The sequence below is a fragment of the Crinia signifera genome, chromosome 3, assembly GCF_055691185.1.
Source record: "Crinia signifera chromosome 3, ASM5569118v1, whole genome shotgun sequence".
Taxonomy (NCBI): domain Eukaryota; kingdom Metazoa; phylum Chordata; class Amphibia; order Anura; family Myobatrachidae; genus Crinia; species Crinia signifera.
Window position 1 is genome coordinate 258,704,910 of NC_139219.1, and position 18,729 is coordinate 258,723,638.

General features: G+C 43.8%; 1 protein-coding gene across 1 annotated transcript; it reads left to right on the forward strand.

Annotated features, from left to right (window-relative positions):
- Window positions 1-508: 508 nt before the first annotated feature.
- Window positions 509-1,703, forward strand: LOC146062989 (cysteinyl leukotriene receptor 2-like). Its single transcript, XM_083174996.1, has one exon. It carries the CDS (start codon window positions 509-511, stop codon window positions 1,550-1,552), a length of 1,044 nt encoding a protein of 347 aa, XP_083031122.1. The 3' UTR covers window positions 1,553-1,703.
- Window positions 1,704-18,729: the final 17,026 nt, after the last annotated feature.

An 18,729-nucleotide genomic window follows, 5' to 3' on the forward strand; every position in this document is an offset into this window, starting at 1 on the left:
GTTACCAGGGGCAAATTCAGATCTAGAATCTGGGCTTCCAGACGAGCAGCTGACTACCACCATGTACAACAGTATTTGCCATCAGTCATCCATAGATAACGATGTACACTGGCCAACATTACCGTTTATGGAATACATGATAACACATTGAAGCAATTTTTATTGCAGCTCCAATAAGTTTGTTTCTCTACATCAGGCATGGCCAATCTATGGTCCTCCAGCTGTTGTGAAACTACACATCCCAGCATGCCTTGCCATAGTTTTAGCATTCCCTAATAGCAAAACTGTGGCAAGGCATGATGGGACTTGTAGTTTCACAACAGCTGGAGGGCCATAGTTTGTCCATGTCTGCTCTACATGTTTCTTATTGCCATATTTCCTGTACAACGACATTGGTTTATATAATATTGGTTTAAATGTTGATAATACAGGTTTACCATTCCTATGCTATGCCATTAATATGTACACATAATATTCTGTATGACACATTTTATTTGTGCCCTATTAGATGAACAGTGAACAACATCAAAATCAATCGTGCCCAACAGAAGATGATTACAAGTACTTGGTTTATACGTCCATCTACATCATTGTATTTCTCAGTGGGTTGCTGTTCAATGGGGCAGCCGTATATGTTTTCTGCAAGATCAGAAAAAAGAAAGGCCTGTCCACCATATGCCTGCTGAATCTGGCAATGGCCGATCTCCTTTTCATATTATTTCTGCCTCTGAGGATAACCTACTATCACAAGAAGGGAACTTGGATTTTCGGAGACTTTCTGTGCCGAATCACCACATTCTCTTTCTATTTCAGTATGTACTCCAGCATCTTCTTCCTGGCCTCTCTGAGTGCGTTCCGGTATATGTCAGTGGTACACCCTGGAATTATTAATGTGCCAACAGTTATTAAAATATGTGCATGTGTCTGGGTTATTACAGGTGCCAGCACGTCGCCCTTCCTACTCTCTGGCACCAGCATCCGGGATGATGTTATCAGGTGCTTTGAGCCCACTGTATCGTCAGCATGGAAAAGAATAATGTACATGAACTATTTTGCTTTGGTTGCTGGATTCATGCTCCCACTACTAATGATTGTTATATGCAATGGATTACTCATCAGACACATCTTAGTTATGCCTATGGAGATGAAAAGTATCAGGAAACAAGTTACTATGATTGTCTTGGTTCTCTTAGTTTGCTGCATTTGTTTCTTGCCATACCACATTCAGAGGACTATCCATTTACACTATGTAGTTCATCACCCCGACATATGCAGCTTGCATAGTATTCTGCAGAAGACCGTTGTTGCAACCCTGTGCTTAGCTGTGCTGAACTCCTGCTTGGACCCCTTGTTGTATGCATTTATTGGCCATGGTTACAAGGCATGGCTACTTTCAATATGTATGCCGAAGAAATCTATAGACATGAAACCGGCTTCTACTGACACAAGTAGTGTCGGCCAGGTGAGGGCAGAGGAAGTGCAAATGACTGAATGTGCAAAAGAGCCCAGTGATGGAACAAATGCTTGTCTGATATCCTCCCCTCAAACATGAAGACGTACTGTATAATTATGCGCTGTGCTTTGTAAAGATTTGTGGAATCAAGTGTATTGTTTTATCAAATGAAGTATATTTAGTTGCCTAGCAGCATTCTTATAATGGCAGAACAGGTAACAAACCAATAACCTTATTCTGGTTCACTCGCAAAGGCAAATTCCTTCTCAAAGGGACAAAACCATGTGCACTGCAGGTGGGGCAGATGTAACTTGTGCAGAGAGCGTTAGATTTGGGTGGGGTTTATACTTCAAAGTGAGGTGTAAATTGCAGTGTAAAAATAAAGCAGTCAGTATTTTCCTTGCACAGAAACAAAATAACTCACCAAAATCTAACTGTCTGCACATGTTACATCTACCCCCCCTGCAGTGCACATGGTTTTGTCCATTTGAGAAGGAATTTGCCTTTGCGAGTGAACCAGAATAAGGGCCTAAAAAACATATCTTGGATAAGTGCAAAAACTAAAAAAGTAACTGTTCTTTTAGTATAAATAAATACAAATACAGCCGCGTCAGTTAAACAAGACAGAGGTAAGATACTATGGGCCTGATTCAACATCAGTCAGCCCACAGTGAATATAGGCATGTGCAGGGCTGCTGTGTGAATGCCTTCGGTGACTGTCACAGTTGCCAAGGTGTTCCCACAGAGGGGGCTGGGCAGGGGGAGGACAGGGAGCAGGAGCATGGGGAAGCCCACAAAAAAAGGTGGGTGCACCCAGAAAAACACTGGGTGTCCTCATGTGAACTCAGGCAGGTCTACCCCCTATGAAATGGTGTCTAGTGAAATCTTGACAAAAAACCTTTTGCATAAGGTTGAGAAAATATTTATCTGTATTTCTTTGTTATTCTGCATGAAGATATTCCTCAGTAAATACATAATATTAACCCATGTGCTATTGATTGGCTGACCTTTCTGTTAGAGCTTGAGCCTTGTTGTTCTGACAGGAGAATAAAAAAAAAGAGTTGGGGGTGTAGCTATTATTATATCAAACTGAATTACTTATATTTCCAACGTACTGCTGAGTGATCTGAGCATTGTAGATCGATGAGATCGCTCAGCAAGATCGCTCAATGCACAGCACTGCACAGCAATGTGTCAGCACTGTGTGTTGAGCGATCTGTCAGGGCCAGTGTTCTCCCTGCACATCGCTATAGCGATGGCCCCTACACACAGAGTGATACAGGGGCATTGTCTAAGTGACGATCGCTTAGAAAATGCCCTCAAATCCCCTCGTGTAGTTCACTGATATCCCTTTCACACCAGCCTAAATTCCCGGGTTGGGCCCAAGAACAACCCGCGACAAGCGCTGGTGTGAAAGGTTCCCGGGCCAAAATCCCAGGAAAAAACTATGGAGCAGGGATGTTCCCGGGTCCTGGCCAGTTTGAAAGGGGTAGAGATACTTACCTGGGTTGCCGGTCCTCATTGCTTGCTGTCAGACAGGGATCCACACAGGCGGCGGGTGCAGATGACAGGACAGGCGGCGTATATTGATGACGCAGCTCTCCAGTGCCCTCACTGCAGCCAGAGAGCTGCGTCATCTGCGCCCGCTGTCTGACATGTCATTCATGCCCGCCGCCTGTGTGGATTCCAGGCCTGCACCGAGGACCAGCAACCAGGTTGGTGCTGATCTTGGAAGATTAACCTGTGCATTTCATTACAGGAACTTCATCAGGGATGTTTCCTCACTCTTCACTGTGACGCCCGTTTCAGAAATGAGACATCACACCCATGATGACATTCCTATAAAGAAATACTTATGGTAGCCTTCCACTGTTTAATTCTTGGCAGAGCTGTATTGGAAGCAGGACAACATTGATAAGTTCTGAAGATACCTTGTTCAGGTCTGTTTCAGTACAGTCTGTATTGAAGAGAAGTGTGATTATTTTTTGGGGGGAGAATAGTGGGGTGCTCCTGGGATTCTGATGCCTTACTTTCAAAACCTTGGGTCAAACCCAATTGACCCTGTTGGAAATACTGGACAAGTGGGTGTGGTTAAGAAAATGAGGGCGCTGAATGTTGCTGAAAGTCTTGATAATACTTATCCTTTTCGCATTGTTCCCTATGCTGAGACGTCTTTCTGTCACCTTCTGTATTTGTTGTATTCATATTGTGGAGACATAGAATAGAATTTGGATTTTAGCATATCTTATCATTCACATGTAGAACGGGTGATGGTTAAGCTCTCATGATGTGCGGGCAAGAAGGCATACCTGACTTACACATGAATGTAGTGCTTGACATTTACAAAGGTACCTTTTGGGGTGGCAAAGCGGGTGCGTACCTGTACTCACAGTGGGTCTCGTGTTGACGCTCCTCAAAAGGTATCTTTTGCCCGGTGGCAAAGTTAATTTTTCATAAAATTATAATCCACTCCCTGTGTTTGCATAAATAAAATCACCCCTTTTTTATGCAAACACAAGGAGTGGATTATAATTTTATGAAAAATTACCTTCACCACCGTCTATTCTATGTCTCCACCATATGAATACAACAAATACGGAAGGTGACAGAAAGATGTCTCAGCAGTGGGAGCAACGTGAAGAAGATAAGTATTATCAAGACTTTCAGCAACATTGAGTGCCATTTTCTTAACCACACCCCCTCGTCCTGTATTGCAGAGAAGTCTTTTTCATTTTGTAAGCATATTTTAGTCAGTTAGTTCTCCAATAATGATTGTTTATTTGGTATTGCGCCAGAGCAAAGCTTTCTTTTTGCAGATTGATCAAATATGTGACTCTGATATGGAATGAAATATCATCTGCACTTCAATTACAGGTTTATTCGGATAGGCTTTCACTGTGTTTAATCTGTAATGCATGAAACTGGTTTGTTTGCTGTGTGTGACAAATGAGTAATAGGCTGCAATATGAGTGCTCTCCTCTACCTATTGTTTTCTTCAGTCTACAAATAAGCTGGTGCTGGTGCAGAAGGGGGGGCTGGGGCTATTTGTTGGTGTTTATATAGCCTTTAGTTCCTAAGGCCCCCATACACTAGGGCGACTTGTCCTTAGGACAAGTCGCCCCCGACTTCCCCCTGAACTTCCCCGGCTGCTCCCCGGGGGAGCTTGATTAGATTGGCACTTGATGTGCCATTTTTTACATGTGATAAATCGTCTCGATTTATCACATGTAAAAAACCCGGGGAGCAGGGGGGGGGGGCTACAGAGGTGGGAGCAGGGGGGCTGGGGACGCTGCGGGCGACACGTCTGTGCCCCCCGCTGCTGGGGACGCTGCGGGGGACAGCGTCTGTGCGAGGCGGTAGAGTGAGCAGGGGGGGCTGGGGACGCTGCGGGGGACACGTCTGTGTCCCCCGCTGCTGGGGACGCTGCGGGGGACAGCGTCTGTGCGAGGCGGTAGAGGGAGCAGGGGGAGCTGGGGACGCTGCGGGGGACACAGGCGGCATAGAGCCGGGCAGGGGGAGCCGGCCGGGAGCTGTCAGTAATGAATAAAAAAAAAAAAGCCCATACAATGAATGGGCAGCCTGTGATTGGCTGCTGAGCGCTCTCTCAGCCAATTGCTGACTGGCTGAGAGAGCGCTCAGCCAATCACAGGCCGCCCATTCATTGTATGGGCTTTTTTTTTTTTATTCATTACTGACAGCTCCCGGTCGGCTCCCCCTGCCCGGCTCTATGCCGCCTGTGTCCCCCGCAGCCGCGCCGCGTCCCCAGCCCCCCCTGCTCCCTCCACCGCCGCGCCGCCCCACTAGGTCCCAAGTCGGGTGGTCGGACGTGCAGCAGGTCCGACCACCCGACGCAGATCCGATGCGCACGGGACCGCGCATCGGATCTGAGGGGACATCAAAACTAGCCAATTTTGGTCCGATTTCGGCCAGATCCGACTGATCTGGCTGAAATCTGACCAAAATCGGCTAGTGTATGGGGGCCTCTACTGTATAAGCTCTGATAAATGGTCTTGTTTGAGCAGGAAGCACATTTTTTGTTCAACTGTACTACCGTGTTTCCCCGATAATAAGACCTACCCCGAAAATAAGCCCTACCCTTGATTTTGGACACTGGTCCTAAATAAGCCCTACCCCGAATATAAGCCCTAGTAAAATTTCATTATCTGGCGTTCAGACAATAGATTCTACACCTGCTAAACCCCCCTGATCCCCCACTCACCACCCCTAAGCCCCCTCACCTCCGTTGTGTAAAAGCACAGGCTTCTTCTGAAGCCACTTCTATTCCCATGGATGCATTGCGGTGCGTTACGTCACCGCGCACATCACGCGGCTGCAGAACGGAGCTGTGTCACAGCAAAGAAGAGCTGGACATTATTGAGACTTAAAGGAGTACTGGGGTATGTTTACCTTTGTCACGGAGGACTGGGGACATGTTTATTACTGTAAAGAGGACTGGGGGCATGTTTACCGGTATAATGGAGGACTGGGGGCATGTTTATTAAGGAGTACTGGGGTATGTTTACCTGTATCAAGAAGGACTGGGGGCATGTTTATTAAGGAGGACTGGGGGCATGTTTTTTGAAATTTGCTGTCAATGTTCATTAAAATAAGCCCTACCCCTAAAATAAGCCCTATGGTGTTTTTTGTTAAAGAAAAAAAAATAAGACAGTGTCTTATTATTGGGGAAACACGGTATATGGTTTTTATTATTGTATTTCCCTATGTAATACTTTAATAAATAATTTTTAATTTAGGTATTAAAAGGTACACAAGTAATTTGAGATGTTACCATGTAACTTTAAATGTTTTCAAATGTGTGTTTTGATTTTTTACTATGTATACTATTGTGGACGTTTTTTTTTTAGCATGTGCTGGAAGTTCTATGGGTTCCTGTGTGCCCTGGAGTTTCACACATGCTAGAGTACCCAAGCAGTAAGTCTTGCTGGAATTCGTAGATCAGCAATAGTACCTTATCCTGCCAAGAAGAAATGAAGTGCTCTTCACACAGAGTTTGATGGCCTTGTGGAGCTTACTCTTATTTATGTGTATGATTCTTACAGAGCTCGGACTGTCGGCTGCTGTTATAAAAGTTCATTTCTTCAGTTATTAAAGTGTAAATAGCACAACCTGGTACTGTATGTTGCTAGTTATTGCTTTATCATAGCCGGATTACTAAGATGTCTGTACAGGTAGGTACCTATAGACTGCTGGTCCTAGTGCCCACCTACTACTAAATGTAGGACCCAGGCTAGGAACTGGAGTGGCATACCAAGTTGCTAGGGTGCCTATCTGCCAGCTGCCAATGCATGCTAAAAAATGTTGGCTGTGCAGGAACCTCAAGTGCTAATGGGGTAAATCCCATGAGAAGCTGCAGAGGAGCATGTGCTGATCTCTGATTGGAGGAGCTCATAACATGCTACTAATACATAATAATAATTATTATTATTATTACTAATACCACCAACAACACTGATACTACTACTACTACTTCTACTGCTACTACTATTATTATTACTACCACTACTGCTACTATTATTACTACTAAAATGACTAGTATAGTATTACTACTACTAATACTACTACAACTAATACTACTACTACCACCATTACTACTACTTGAGTGTTCCTATATAACTCTGCACTATCAACATCTGCACACACGTTATTTTCAACAACGAGTAAAATAATACACAACATTGGCAAACAAATAATGACAAAAATATACTGGTGGGTTAATTGGCTCCTAACAAAAAAATAAAAATTAACCCTAGAATAAATGTGCGTGTACATGTGGTAGGTAATATAGGTTGTGAGCTCCATTGGAGAAGGGACTGATGTGAATGTTCAAATATTTTCTGTAAAGCGATGCAAAATATGTGTGCGCTATATAAATAACTGGTAATAAATAGATAAATAGGTTATTGTTTTGAAGAGGAGACATAACCAGTTTATGGAGACTGAATGGTAAAAGAAGGAAGGTAGATTATAGCTTGGTAAACACGTTTATGATTTCTCTGCTGATCGGGTGAATGCTCCTGATCAGCAGAGCAAAGTGTCCTTGACCTGATGTCAGCCTCCTGCAAGTATTAGGATGTAATAGAAATAGCTCAGTGTGTACAGACTTTTATGGATTCGGGAGGTGGGGCTGTCAAATATTAAACCATGCATAGGATGACGCTTCCTGATACCGCTGTTGCAGGAGCCCTACTGTAATCGCCAACCCGGTCACCAGATATCGGGACATGGACCGGATAGATATGTACCCAGCCTAAGGAGTGGATAGGTGAATTGGACCAATTAAATGCTTTGAGAAAGTTTGCCATCACTTTCTGAGTCTCAAAAAAATACTACACGCTTAACAGATATGTAACCATTGGAAGTATTAGAAAGAGACTAATATGTTGCACCAAACGTAAAAATATGTATAAAGAAGAATAAAGAGAGCACAATTGAGAACTAGTGGTAGATTGAGAACTAGTGGTAGATATTGCGACAGTCCGGCATGCCTTGTAATATTCCAAATGGAGATACAGCAATGACACTTATAGAGTATGAAACGAGTGTAGCAAATAAAAAATGGTACATGTGTACTAGCACGGCGCCCCGATAATTAGTTGCCCGATTTTTTAATCGAATCGCATCGCATGCCATACACCCGATGGCATGCGATGCGATGCGACGCGATTTTAACTCATATTCGATATTAAATTGTATAAGCACCCTAATGGGTGCTTTTAAGCACCCTAATGGGTGCTTACAATGCTTAAATGCACCCCCACGCCACCCCCCAAGTATAAACGTGAACCTGAAGCGTGGCGAGCGCAGTGAGCCGGCGAGGGGCGGTGGTACCCGTCCTACGACCTTTTCATACCCCACTATCCACGTCGGCGTGGAGTTGAGAATAGAAAGTGTGGCGAGCGCAGCGAGCCACCGAGCCAGAAGCGTGGCGAGGGGACGCGGATACCTGTGAAGCCCGCGAGGGGACGCGGATACCTGTGAAGGTATCCGCGTCCACTGGCAGGGCTCGCTGCGCTCGCCACGCTTCAGGCTCGGCGGCTCGCTGCGCTCGCCACACTTTCTATTCTCAACTCCACACCGACGTGGATAGTGGGGGTATGAAAAGGTCGTAGGACGCGTACCGCCGCCCCTCGCGGGCTTGCTGCGGTCGCCACGCTTCGGATTCACGTTTATACTTGGGGGTGTCGTAGGGGTGCATTTAACCATTGTAACCACCCATTAGGGTGCTTATACAATTTATAATCGCATCACATCGCATTGTATGGCATTGTATGCCATATACAATGCCATACAATTTTAAAATTGTATGCCATTGTACAACATCGGCCGATATCGCGTCGCATCGCATACCATCGCATGCGATATGGTCTGCGATGCGATGGGCGTGCGTGCTAGTACACAAGTACCTAAAAAATGTATACAGAAACATTCCGGTTGTCTGAGTGGCAGACTCCGTGGATATGCATTATGTATGCTATTTGATATGCTAATACATTTGCACTTCAGGGGCCAATAAAATGGTCTCTGGATTGCAAATCATTTGGAGCTAGACAATAAAGGGTTGATACAAGTTTGAATAATTTTAATACCTGTGAATGTTGGAAATGGAGGCAGAGCAATCTGATGGCAGTTCCCTGTCCTCAGCAGTGCAGTGCATTCAGAACCTACCGCAGTGCTAAGATCTAAGGATAGTGTAGGGTTGGGGTGATCAAAAAGGTAAAAAAAAGGGAATTCTAGATTGGCCAAATTATATGGGTCATTAGGTTAACAGTGTCTAGGTCAACAGACTACTATTGGTCAACAGTCAAAATATGAACTTGAGTTTCTTGGTCTCTATGTTGACATAGGTCGTCGTGGAAAAAGTGTACCGTGTCCCCTCATGTGGTTCATAAGCCCTGCTGCGTTCAGCACACTATTATATTCTCCCTCTGCACCTACTGGGATGGTAAAGTATGAACAAGCCAGTCAAATCGTGAAAACCTCATGTCAACCTTTTTCCATGTTGATCTTTTTCTTAACGATCTTTTGACCATGTCGTCCTTTTGACTAATTGACCTAATGCATAACTGCCTTTTACATGTGTCAACCTTTTGACTGACGACCAATAGTGGTCAATCTTTTAACTGTTGTCCTAGACACTGTTGACCTAAGAACCGCATACCCAGATCCTATCATCAAAATCTATGGCCCAGATGTAATAGCCTGCGAGTTCGACAGCTGTGAGGGATGCTGGCTGAACTCAGAGTTTTTTTTAAAATGTCAACCATTTACAAGGCAAAACCATGCCTTGTAAATTATTGCCCCTTTAAAAAAAAGTTCAGCCAGCATCACGCATGGCCGCCAACCTTGGAGGCTATTACATCTGGCCCCATGTTTAGTAACAGAAGTGTTACTAAGGTAGAATTTACCTTAGACTGGAGGTAAATAGGTTCCATACCATTAGGAGTATAGGCTTTTTTATGGTTAGGGCAGTATGGGTATGTAACTTTCTTCCGCTGGAGGAGGTAGTGTGGGCAGACATTTACTGGAAAAAAAAAATCCAGGGGGTACAACCCATAATCATTATTTAGCTCAAAGCTACAACAAGCAAATTATTTTACAGGGGGATATCACAGCTAGACCATACACTTTAGTGAGACATTCCCTTCGTGGAGAAGACACGGACATGAGTAAGTGTGGATGTTCTTTGATGCCTTATAGCATTTTTTTTCCTGCAATCTACAGATGGAGTCACATCCATCTATATATCCATCAATATAACTTCTTTTTAAAGTAACAGAACAATATAATATTGCACTATTGTATCCATTATTTTTTCTTTTTGGGTATCAATATCCAGAGAAAAAAATTGTGAAACAAAGAGAGTACATCAAGTGCCAAGGGAGCCGTCTGTTGTTTTGGTGGTATTGTATGTGATTTGTTAATTTTTAATTCACTTAAGAAGTGGTACCACAGGCTGCTATAAAAGCGCATGATAAATTGGTTTGAATATTGTTTTTTGTATAGTGCCTCACAAGAGGCTGATCCAAAAATGGAGATATTGTGACTAGGGGAAAGAATTTGTACATTGGTTAAAAATATAGATGTGCAGGTTCTGACTTATCCGGATTTGTCTGGATCTCAAAATGGAATCTTTTGGCTATCCAGCTGTCACATGTTTTGGAACCAAAACATGTGACAGCCAATAGCCAATAAGTGTCACGGCCACTCATGGCTGCCGCCCGGTGCACTACTCACCGTCTCAGCGGCGTCTCTCCCTGCGCTGGATGGGGCTTTGACATCATGCTGGAGGTAGGTGGTCTTGGCGGGGGTCCAGTTGCTGCGGCCTGCAGGAGTTGTATGGTTTGGTTTCTGGTTGGTGCCACCATCTTGGATATGGGCAAAAGTAGCATTGGGCCGTCTACACTCCTTTCCTGTGCTTCCTGACATTTTTTTTCCTGCAATCTACAGATGGAGTCACATCCATCTATATATCCATCAATATAACTTCTTTTTAAAGTAACAGAACAATATTGGAGGCTATTACATCTGGCCCCATGTTTAGTAACAGAAGTGTTACTAAGGTAGAATTTACCTTAGACTGGAGGTAAATAGGTTCCATACCATTAGGAGTATAGGCTTTTTTATGGTTAGGGCAGTATGGGTATGTAACTTTCTTCCGCTGGAGGAGGTAGTGTGGGCAGACATTTACTGGAAAAAAAAAATCCAGGGGGTACAACCCATAATCATTATTTAGCTCAAAGCTACAACAAGCAAATTATTTTACAGGGGGATATCACAGCTAGACCATACACTTTAGTGAGACATTCCCTTCGTGGAGAAGACACGGACATGAGTAAGTGTGGATGTTCTTTGATGCCTTATAGCATTTTTTTTCCTGCAATCTACAGATGGAGTCACATCCATCTATATATCCATCAATATAACTTCTTTTTAAAGTAACAGAACAATATAATATTGCACTATTGTATCCATTATTTTTTCTTTTTGGGTATCAATATCCAGAGAAAAAAATTGTGAAACAAAGAGAGTACATCAAGTGCCAAGGGAGCCGTCTGTTGTTTTGGTGGTATTGTATGTGATTTGTTAATTTTTAATTCACTTAAGAAGTGGTACCACAGGCTGCTATAAAAGCGCATGATAAATTGGTTTGAATATTGTTTTTTGTATAGTGCCTCACAAGAGGCTGATCCAAAAATGGAGATATTGTGACTAGGGGAAAGAATTTGTACATTGGTTAAAAATATAGATGTGCAGGTTCTGACTTATCCGGATTTGTCTGGATCTCAAAATGGAATCTTTTGGCTATCCAGCTGTCACATGTTTTGGAACCAAAACATGTGACAGCCAATAGCCAATAAGTGTCACGGCCACTCATGGCTGCCGCCCGGTGCACTACTCACCGTCTCAGCGGCGTCTCTCCCTGCGCTGGATGGGGCTTTGACATCATGCTGGAGGTAGGTGGTCTTGGCGGGGGTCCAGTTGCTGCGGCCTGCAGGAGTTGTATGGTTTGGTTTCTGGTTGGTGCCACCATCTTGGATATGGGCAAAAGTAGCATTGGGCCGTCTACACTCCTTTCCTGTGCTTCCTGACTTTAACCCTATGGGAGGTTATTACTACAGTAGGTATATAGCTATCAGTCTAAAGTGTCTCTTCATCTGTGCACTACCTGGATCCTGCACATTTCCCTGGGCCTATGCTGGTCACTCTGCTCAACCTGCCACAGTTTATTTCCTGAGATCCAATTCTGGCAAACCTGCCGATGACATCTTTTACTCCTGTTTTGGTTAGCACCCAACTGCACAAATGGACGACCCAGTGCTATCTCCATCCTTTTTGGCTCCTCCCCTGTGTCATTCTTCAAGTCATCTAGATTCAGCCATGTCCATGCAATCACGTCCAAGCAATTATAGTTGTTATATTTAAGTATAAGAATTTCAGAGACTGTCGTTATTTCTTCTAAGGCCAAAGTTATCATTGTTATTTCAAATTCCAAGTACAGTATTTCAGAGACTGACAATATTATTCAAGACTAAGAAGTCCTTGATCTTGTCATTTTCAAAGAAATGATTGCTATTGTAGTTAGTCTTCAAAGTTCAACAAAACCTTAGTTTATATTATTCAGAAGATATTGTGTTTATCATTATTTTCAGTCCCGAAGTTATAGAAACTGTTATAATTTCAAAGCAGTCCTAGTCTTGTATTTTCTAAGTTGAATTGTACTCTTTATGAACAAGAATTATAGAAAACCTTCCAGCTTTAACCCTAAGTCATCTGTCTCATTCCTCCTGCAACACCACCGATTCCATCAAACACTACAGTTGTGACAATAAGATCCTGTTTTGAGATCCGGGTAAATTCGGGTACATCTGGGTAAATCAGGATCTGCACATATCTAGTTAAAAACTGGTTGCTTGCCAACCTGCCAGCTGTAACCCTAAGTCATCTGTCTCCATTCCTCCTGCTACACCACCGATTCGATCAAACAATACAGTTGTGACAATGAGATCCTGTTTTGAGATCCGGGTAAATTTGGGTAAATCTGGGTGAATCGGAATCTGTACATATCTAGTTAAAAACTGGTTGCTTGCCAGGGAACAGAGAGTGTCAATAAATGGTGCCTTTTCAAACTGGATATCAGTACTAACTGGGGTACCCCAGGATTCGGTGTTAGGGCCACTTTTATTGAACATATTTATTAATGACATAAGGATGAGGTATCAAGCAAAGTGTCCATCTTCGCAGATGATACTCAATTGTGCAGAGTGATTAAAACAGGATAGGATGTATACATGCTACAGGGGGATATAAACAAACCAGGGGAGTTGGCAGATAAATGGAAAATGCAATACAATGTTGACAAATGTAAAATTATGCATCTTGGCAGAAATAATCAGTGTGCTAGCTATAATCTTAATGGGGTAGAGTTAGGAACATGAGACATGGAAAGGACCTACAGTAGGAGTGCATATTGATTATAAACTTGGGAACAGTACTCAATGCCAAGCAGCAGCAAATAAAGCCAATAGGACACTAGATTGTATAAAAAGGTATAGAATCAAGGGATATCACTATTCAAAGCACATGTTAGGCCTCGTCTTGAGTATGAGGATGGAGAACATGGGTTACGAAGACAGATTAGCCGTATTTATAAAGTTTACAATCTAAAAAAGTTTAAGAAGAGACATGCTCAACATGTATAAATATATTAAGGGGCAATATAAGGAACTATCAAGCCCTCTTTTCCCTAAGTGACCAATTCAAGAGGGTATGCATTTCAACTAGAGGAGAGAAGGTTTCGTACTGTCAGGAGTAGGGGGTTCTTTATGGTGAGGGAAGTAGAGGTGTGGAACTCACAGCCAACTGAGATGGTGATGGCAGATACATTAAATACATTTAAGATCAGATTGGACAGTTACTTGATGGAGAATAACATTCAGGGCTATAATCAGCAAGCTATGGTCTAGTGGGGTGATCAGTGAGTTAAAAAAGGCCATATCCAACAAACTGGCTATACTGATTATAGTATCAACATTGTGCAAAGGGGGGGAGATAATATTTAGGATATACAGTAGTCTATCTAGGATTTAGGCTAATAAGTCTATTTAAACAGGTTGAACTTGATGGACAATGGTCTTTATTCAACCTTATCTATCTACTATGTTACTTCGCTCGCCACAGGTTACTATTCCCAATAGAAGATGATGTGGACCCAGTGCTGATGCGAAAGGTCCCTTCAGCGAAGGGGATCTAGGCACTACCGTGTTACCAAGGAGAGAGCTCAAGTCATAACTATCTTTAACTCCTCAGAAGTAGATATCTACAGTGAGCTCTGTCATTTTGTCCAATTTTAAGTAAAGTTTGTTTAGAAAAAAAATGTTGCTGGAGAGAAAAGGGAAAACAGAGTGAGTCGGGGCTATTCTCAGTTACATTTGCAATAGCTGCCTCCTGCTTCACAATGATACCAGGCGAAGCAGAAGCGAATTTATCTCCATTGTGGAGTAGTAGTATATGAGTGTCTAAGTGGCAGAATTCATTCTAATTTTGCAGATCATTGACATTGATTACAGTGTTTGGACCCAAAAAGGTTGGCTCCATAATTCTTTAAAAAACATGAGTTGGTAGGTGGAATTCCAAACTAGATTCTAACCAGCAGAGTGGGCTTGGGTTCCAAATTAGATACAGATTGAATATCCCTTAACCAGATATCCATTATCCGTTATGCAAAGTAAACCATAGTTTACAAAATTTACTTTTATTTTTCCAAATCATTTGATGGTCGCCGACCATTGAATTATCTCGCCCCTGCACCCAAGACTGCGAATGGATGTTTATGCTAAACATCCATTCGCAGCAGTGCGGGGGAACTTAACAAATGAGAGGGGGGCGGCCGTGTGGGCGGGCAGCGTTTCATCAACACGCAAAGCTGCGATATTTGCAGCTTTGAGTTTGGACCAGAATAAGGTCCCTATATTTGTGTGCATTTCATGTGTTTCATGTGTTTGTACAACATAAATGCAAGATACCTCAAGATACATCATTGAAATATAAAAATATTCCAAAATATGGAATAATCCATTATCCAAAATTCTTACGGTCCCGAGCATTTTGGATAAGGGATACTCAACCTACACCAGCAGAGTGGGCTTGGGTTCCAATATAGATGCCACCAACCAGCAGAGTTATCAGGGGTTCCTGCAAATATGTGATGTTCTTGTGAAATGACATGGGGCAAATTTAGGGGTCCGGTCGCCCCTGAATACTGTAGGTGCGGCCCCTAGGCCTGTGCCTCACTTGAGTACATAAAATTCCCCATATTAATTTAAATATACATTACTGCAGTCCATACTTTACAATAATTATTTTCTTAGTAATTGTTCATCTAATTTCCTAAGGAAGGACTAATTTATTACATTATTACCTAGAGATGAGTGGGTTCGGATCCTAGAGATCCGAACCCCCACGAACTTACCTGATCCGAGGCCGGATCCAAGGAGTTCGCCAGTTCCCGCCATCCGAGTCCAAATCGAGGCTAAAACATCATCATCCCGCATCGGATTCTCGCGAGACCTGGCTGGTGATTTCATACAGCACAGATGTGTCCGTGCTGTCTGCTGAGGGGTGTGAGGGGGAAATATGGGGATGATGAATGCATAGAGGGGGCTGCTAGTGCTACAGAGGGGGCTGCATTATTTTAGTAAAAAAAAAAAATTAAAAGAAAAAAAATGTTTTTTTAATTACTGCTGCCACTGCCCAGGGTGCCCACATGTGTGCTGTATCAGTCCAGGGGTGCCCACATGTGTACTGTATCCATCCAGGGGTGCCCACATGTGGGCTGTATCAGTTCAGGGATGCCCGCATCATGTGTACTGTATCCATCCAGGGGTGCCCACATGTGTGCTGTATCCATTCAGGGGTGCCCACACGTGTGCTTTTTTTTGTCCAGGGGTGCCCACATGTGTGCTGTATCCATCCAGGGGTGCCCACATGTGTGCTGTATTTGTCCAGGGGTGACCACATGTGTGCTGTATCAGTCCAGGGGTGCCCGCATGTGTGCCGTATAATTCTATGGGTGCCCCATGTGTCCCTTATCAGTCCAGGGGTGCCCGCATGTGTGCCGTATAATTCCAGGGGTGCCCCCATGTGTCCTGTATCAGACCAGGGGAGCTGCCCTTTTTTTAAATTAAAATAAAAATAAGGTGTTTTTCTTTTTTTTTACTGCATGGGCTGTTAAATGCGATGTAGTCCAGGGGTGAGCCAAGAGTGCTGTATAATTCATGTGGTGTTGCTAAGTCTGCCGTATAATTCCAGGTGTGCTGCTCTTTTTTTATAATTAAAAGAATACAATTTTTTATTTTTACTGCAGGAATTTGTGTGCCGTATAATTCCATGCCTGCCGTCATGTGTGCCGTATCAGTCCAGGGGTGCCGCCATCTGTGCCGTATAATTCCATGTGTGCTGTATCAGGTCAGGGATGCCCGCATGTGTGACGCATAATTCCTGGGGTGAGCCAAGTGTGTCATATAATTCATGGGTTGCTGCAAAGTCTGCTGTATAATTCATGGGGTGCTGCTAAGTGTGCCGTCACAGTCCAGGGGTGATGCTAAGTGTGCTGTATCAGTCCAGGGGTGTGCCAAGTGTGCTGTATAATTTATGGGGTGCTGCTAAGTCTGCTGTATCAATCCAGGGGTGCTGCCATTTTTTTATTCAGTGTCACTATGGGCTTTATTCTGGTCGATGAGTAATTTTCCGAATTCTTTCGGATGGCGTTTTTTAGCCGTCTGCGCATGCGTGGGCAACGCTATGTGCATGTGCCATGCAAGGTCTCCATACTCGTTCTCACTAATACCGTACAGAAAAGTGCACTGTATTCACTCGGGAAATATGGGCGTAATATGGGCGTCATTCGGAACTACACTGGGGCGTAGTTTCAAAGTGGGCTAAACTGGGCGTAAACATGGGCGTACACGAGGGAGTGCACTAATTCTGGTAGGCGTGCATTCAGACAGCACATCGACTGCACACGAACAAAAAAGCAGGAAATATGCGGTCTTCATAAGCAAGTATTGCTTTGCGGACACCACTCGGTCATGCGCTAGGCATTCGGAACGCCCAATCAGTACGGCCGCACCTGAACCAATGTCAGCTGAACACAATACAATCCACTCCTTTACTCATAACTCATTAATTACACTCTTTTCATTGCTTCAATTGGAACCATTGCAGCTTAAATGGACCATTACAAAACACACAAATATATGCTGAAAGCACGGCTGCATTTTTTACACACATTTACACTGTAAGCAATGGACAGAACTTGCTATCACTAATATAAATGTATATGTCACTTTTACATTCACCAATAACAGCACACATTTGGGGATAAAAAGAAAAATTTATTACAGGAAGATTTAAAACATAACATTTTAAAAGCATGTTCTTTGGCACATGCCAAAAATTTAAATTACCATAACAGGAATTTTAAACCAAAAAAAAAAAAATGTATTCTTTGCATACATAACCACAGCAGAATCATTAGGAACACATCAGGTGGCTTCACAACAAAAGTATAGCACCAACACTTCAAGTACAGGAGACAGTAATGGTAGCCGAAAGAGGGCAACAGGGGAACCAAACAAAACATTCGAACCGAGGGCAAATGTGGGTACCCTGTGCACAGGATTTGGTTGCACACAGGAAGCTGACACACACAGCTAAATGAAAGATTTGGGAAGACATAAGGGTGGAGATTAATGCGGACACAAGTTCATTTGCAGGACTTTTTGGCCGTGGTAGGGCCCTTGCCACGTGCAGCAGCTCCTCGGCCACGACCACGTTGGGATGGTGGGGCAGGTGGAGCAGATGCTGTTGAAGGGGGGGATGGTGTTCCCCTTCTGCCAGCAGGGAGTGCTGGTGTTGGAAATGCACCAGAAATGACTAACAATAGGGCCCTATTGGTGGTAACTAGCTCCACCATAAGCTCATTATGGTGGAGGAGGAGGTCATTTTGGCGCAGGGCTTGATCTGCCAGCACCTGCAGGCTGGCAGCTATGGCCTGCTTGGTGCCAGCCATGGCCTGCTGGGTGTCAGCAATTGTCTGCTGGCTCCCAGCAATTGCCTGCTGGCTCCCAGCTTGCTGGGTGCTGACAATACCCTGCATGACCTCCTCGGTCCTACGCAGCCACTCTGATGCTAACTCTCCCTGCTGGCGAATCTGCCCAAGCATCTGCACCCATCTGTCCAAATCCGGTGTGGCCGTTGGCTGCTGCACATGGCTGCCACTGGTGGCAGGTGGCACTGACTCCTCCGCCTCCTCAAGAGATTCACGACCAAACGGTGGGGATGCTGCTGAAAGAGGAACTTACAATTACAACACATTCCTTGAAAATTTGGACAAACTACTTATGCCATGCAAACAAATTACCTTCTAAATAAGCAGCAAAAACGTCGACTGGGGCCTCACTATCCATGTTGCTCACCCCCCAGACCTCCTCAATTGCTATACAGCCCTCAGCCATCTCCTCCAGGGGGGTGAGCTTCAGGCGGCCTGGCATGGGGCCAGCCCCAGAGGTGTGGCTGTGTTCCCACCGTTTGGTCAGTTTCTTCTTGAGGTTGGTTTTGAAGTCGTGCCACCTGCAACCAAAGTTTACATATTACTACATGTCACTCCTGACGTTTGATGTAGCAGCCATTGCAATCTGCTACAGATTACAACATGTGCTTCATTCCACATAACTTACATTATGTTAAACTATAAA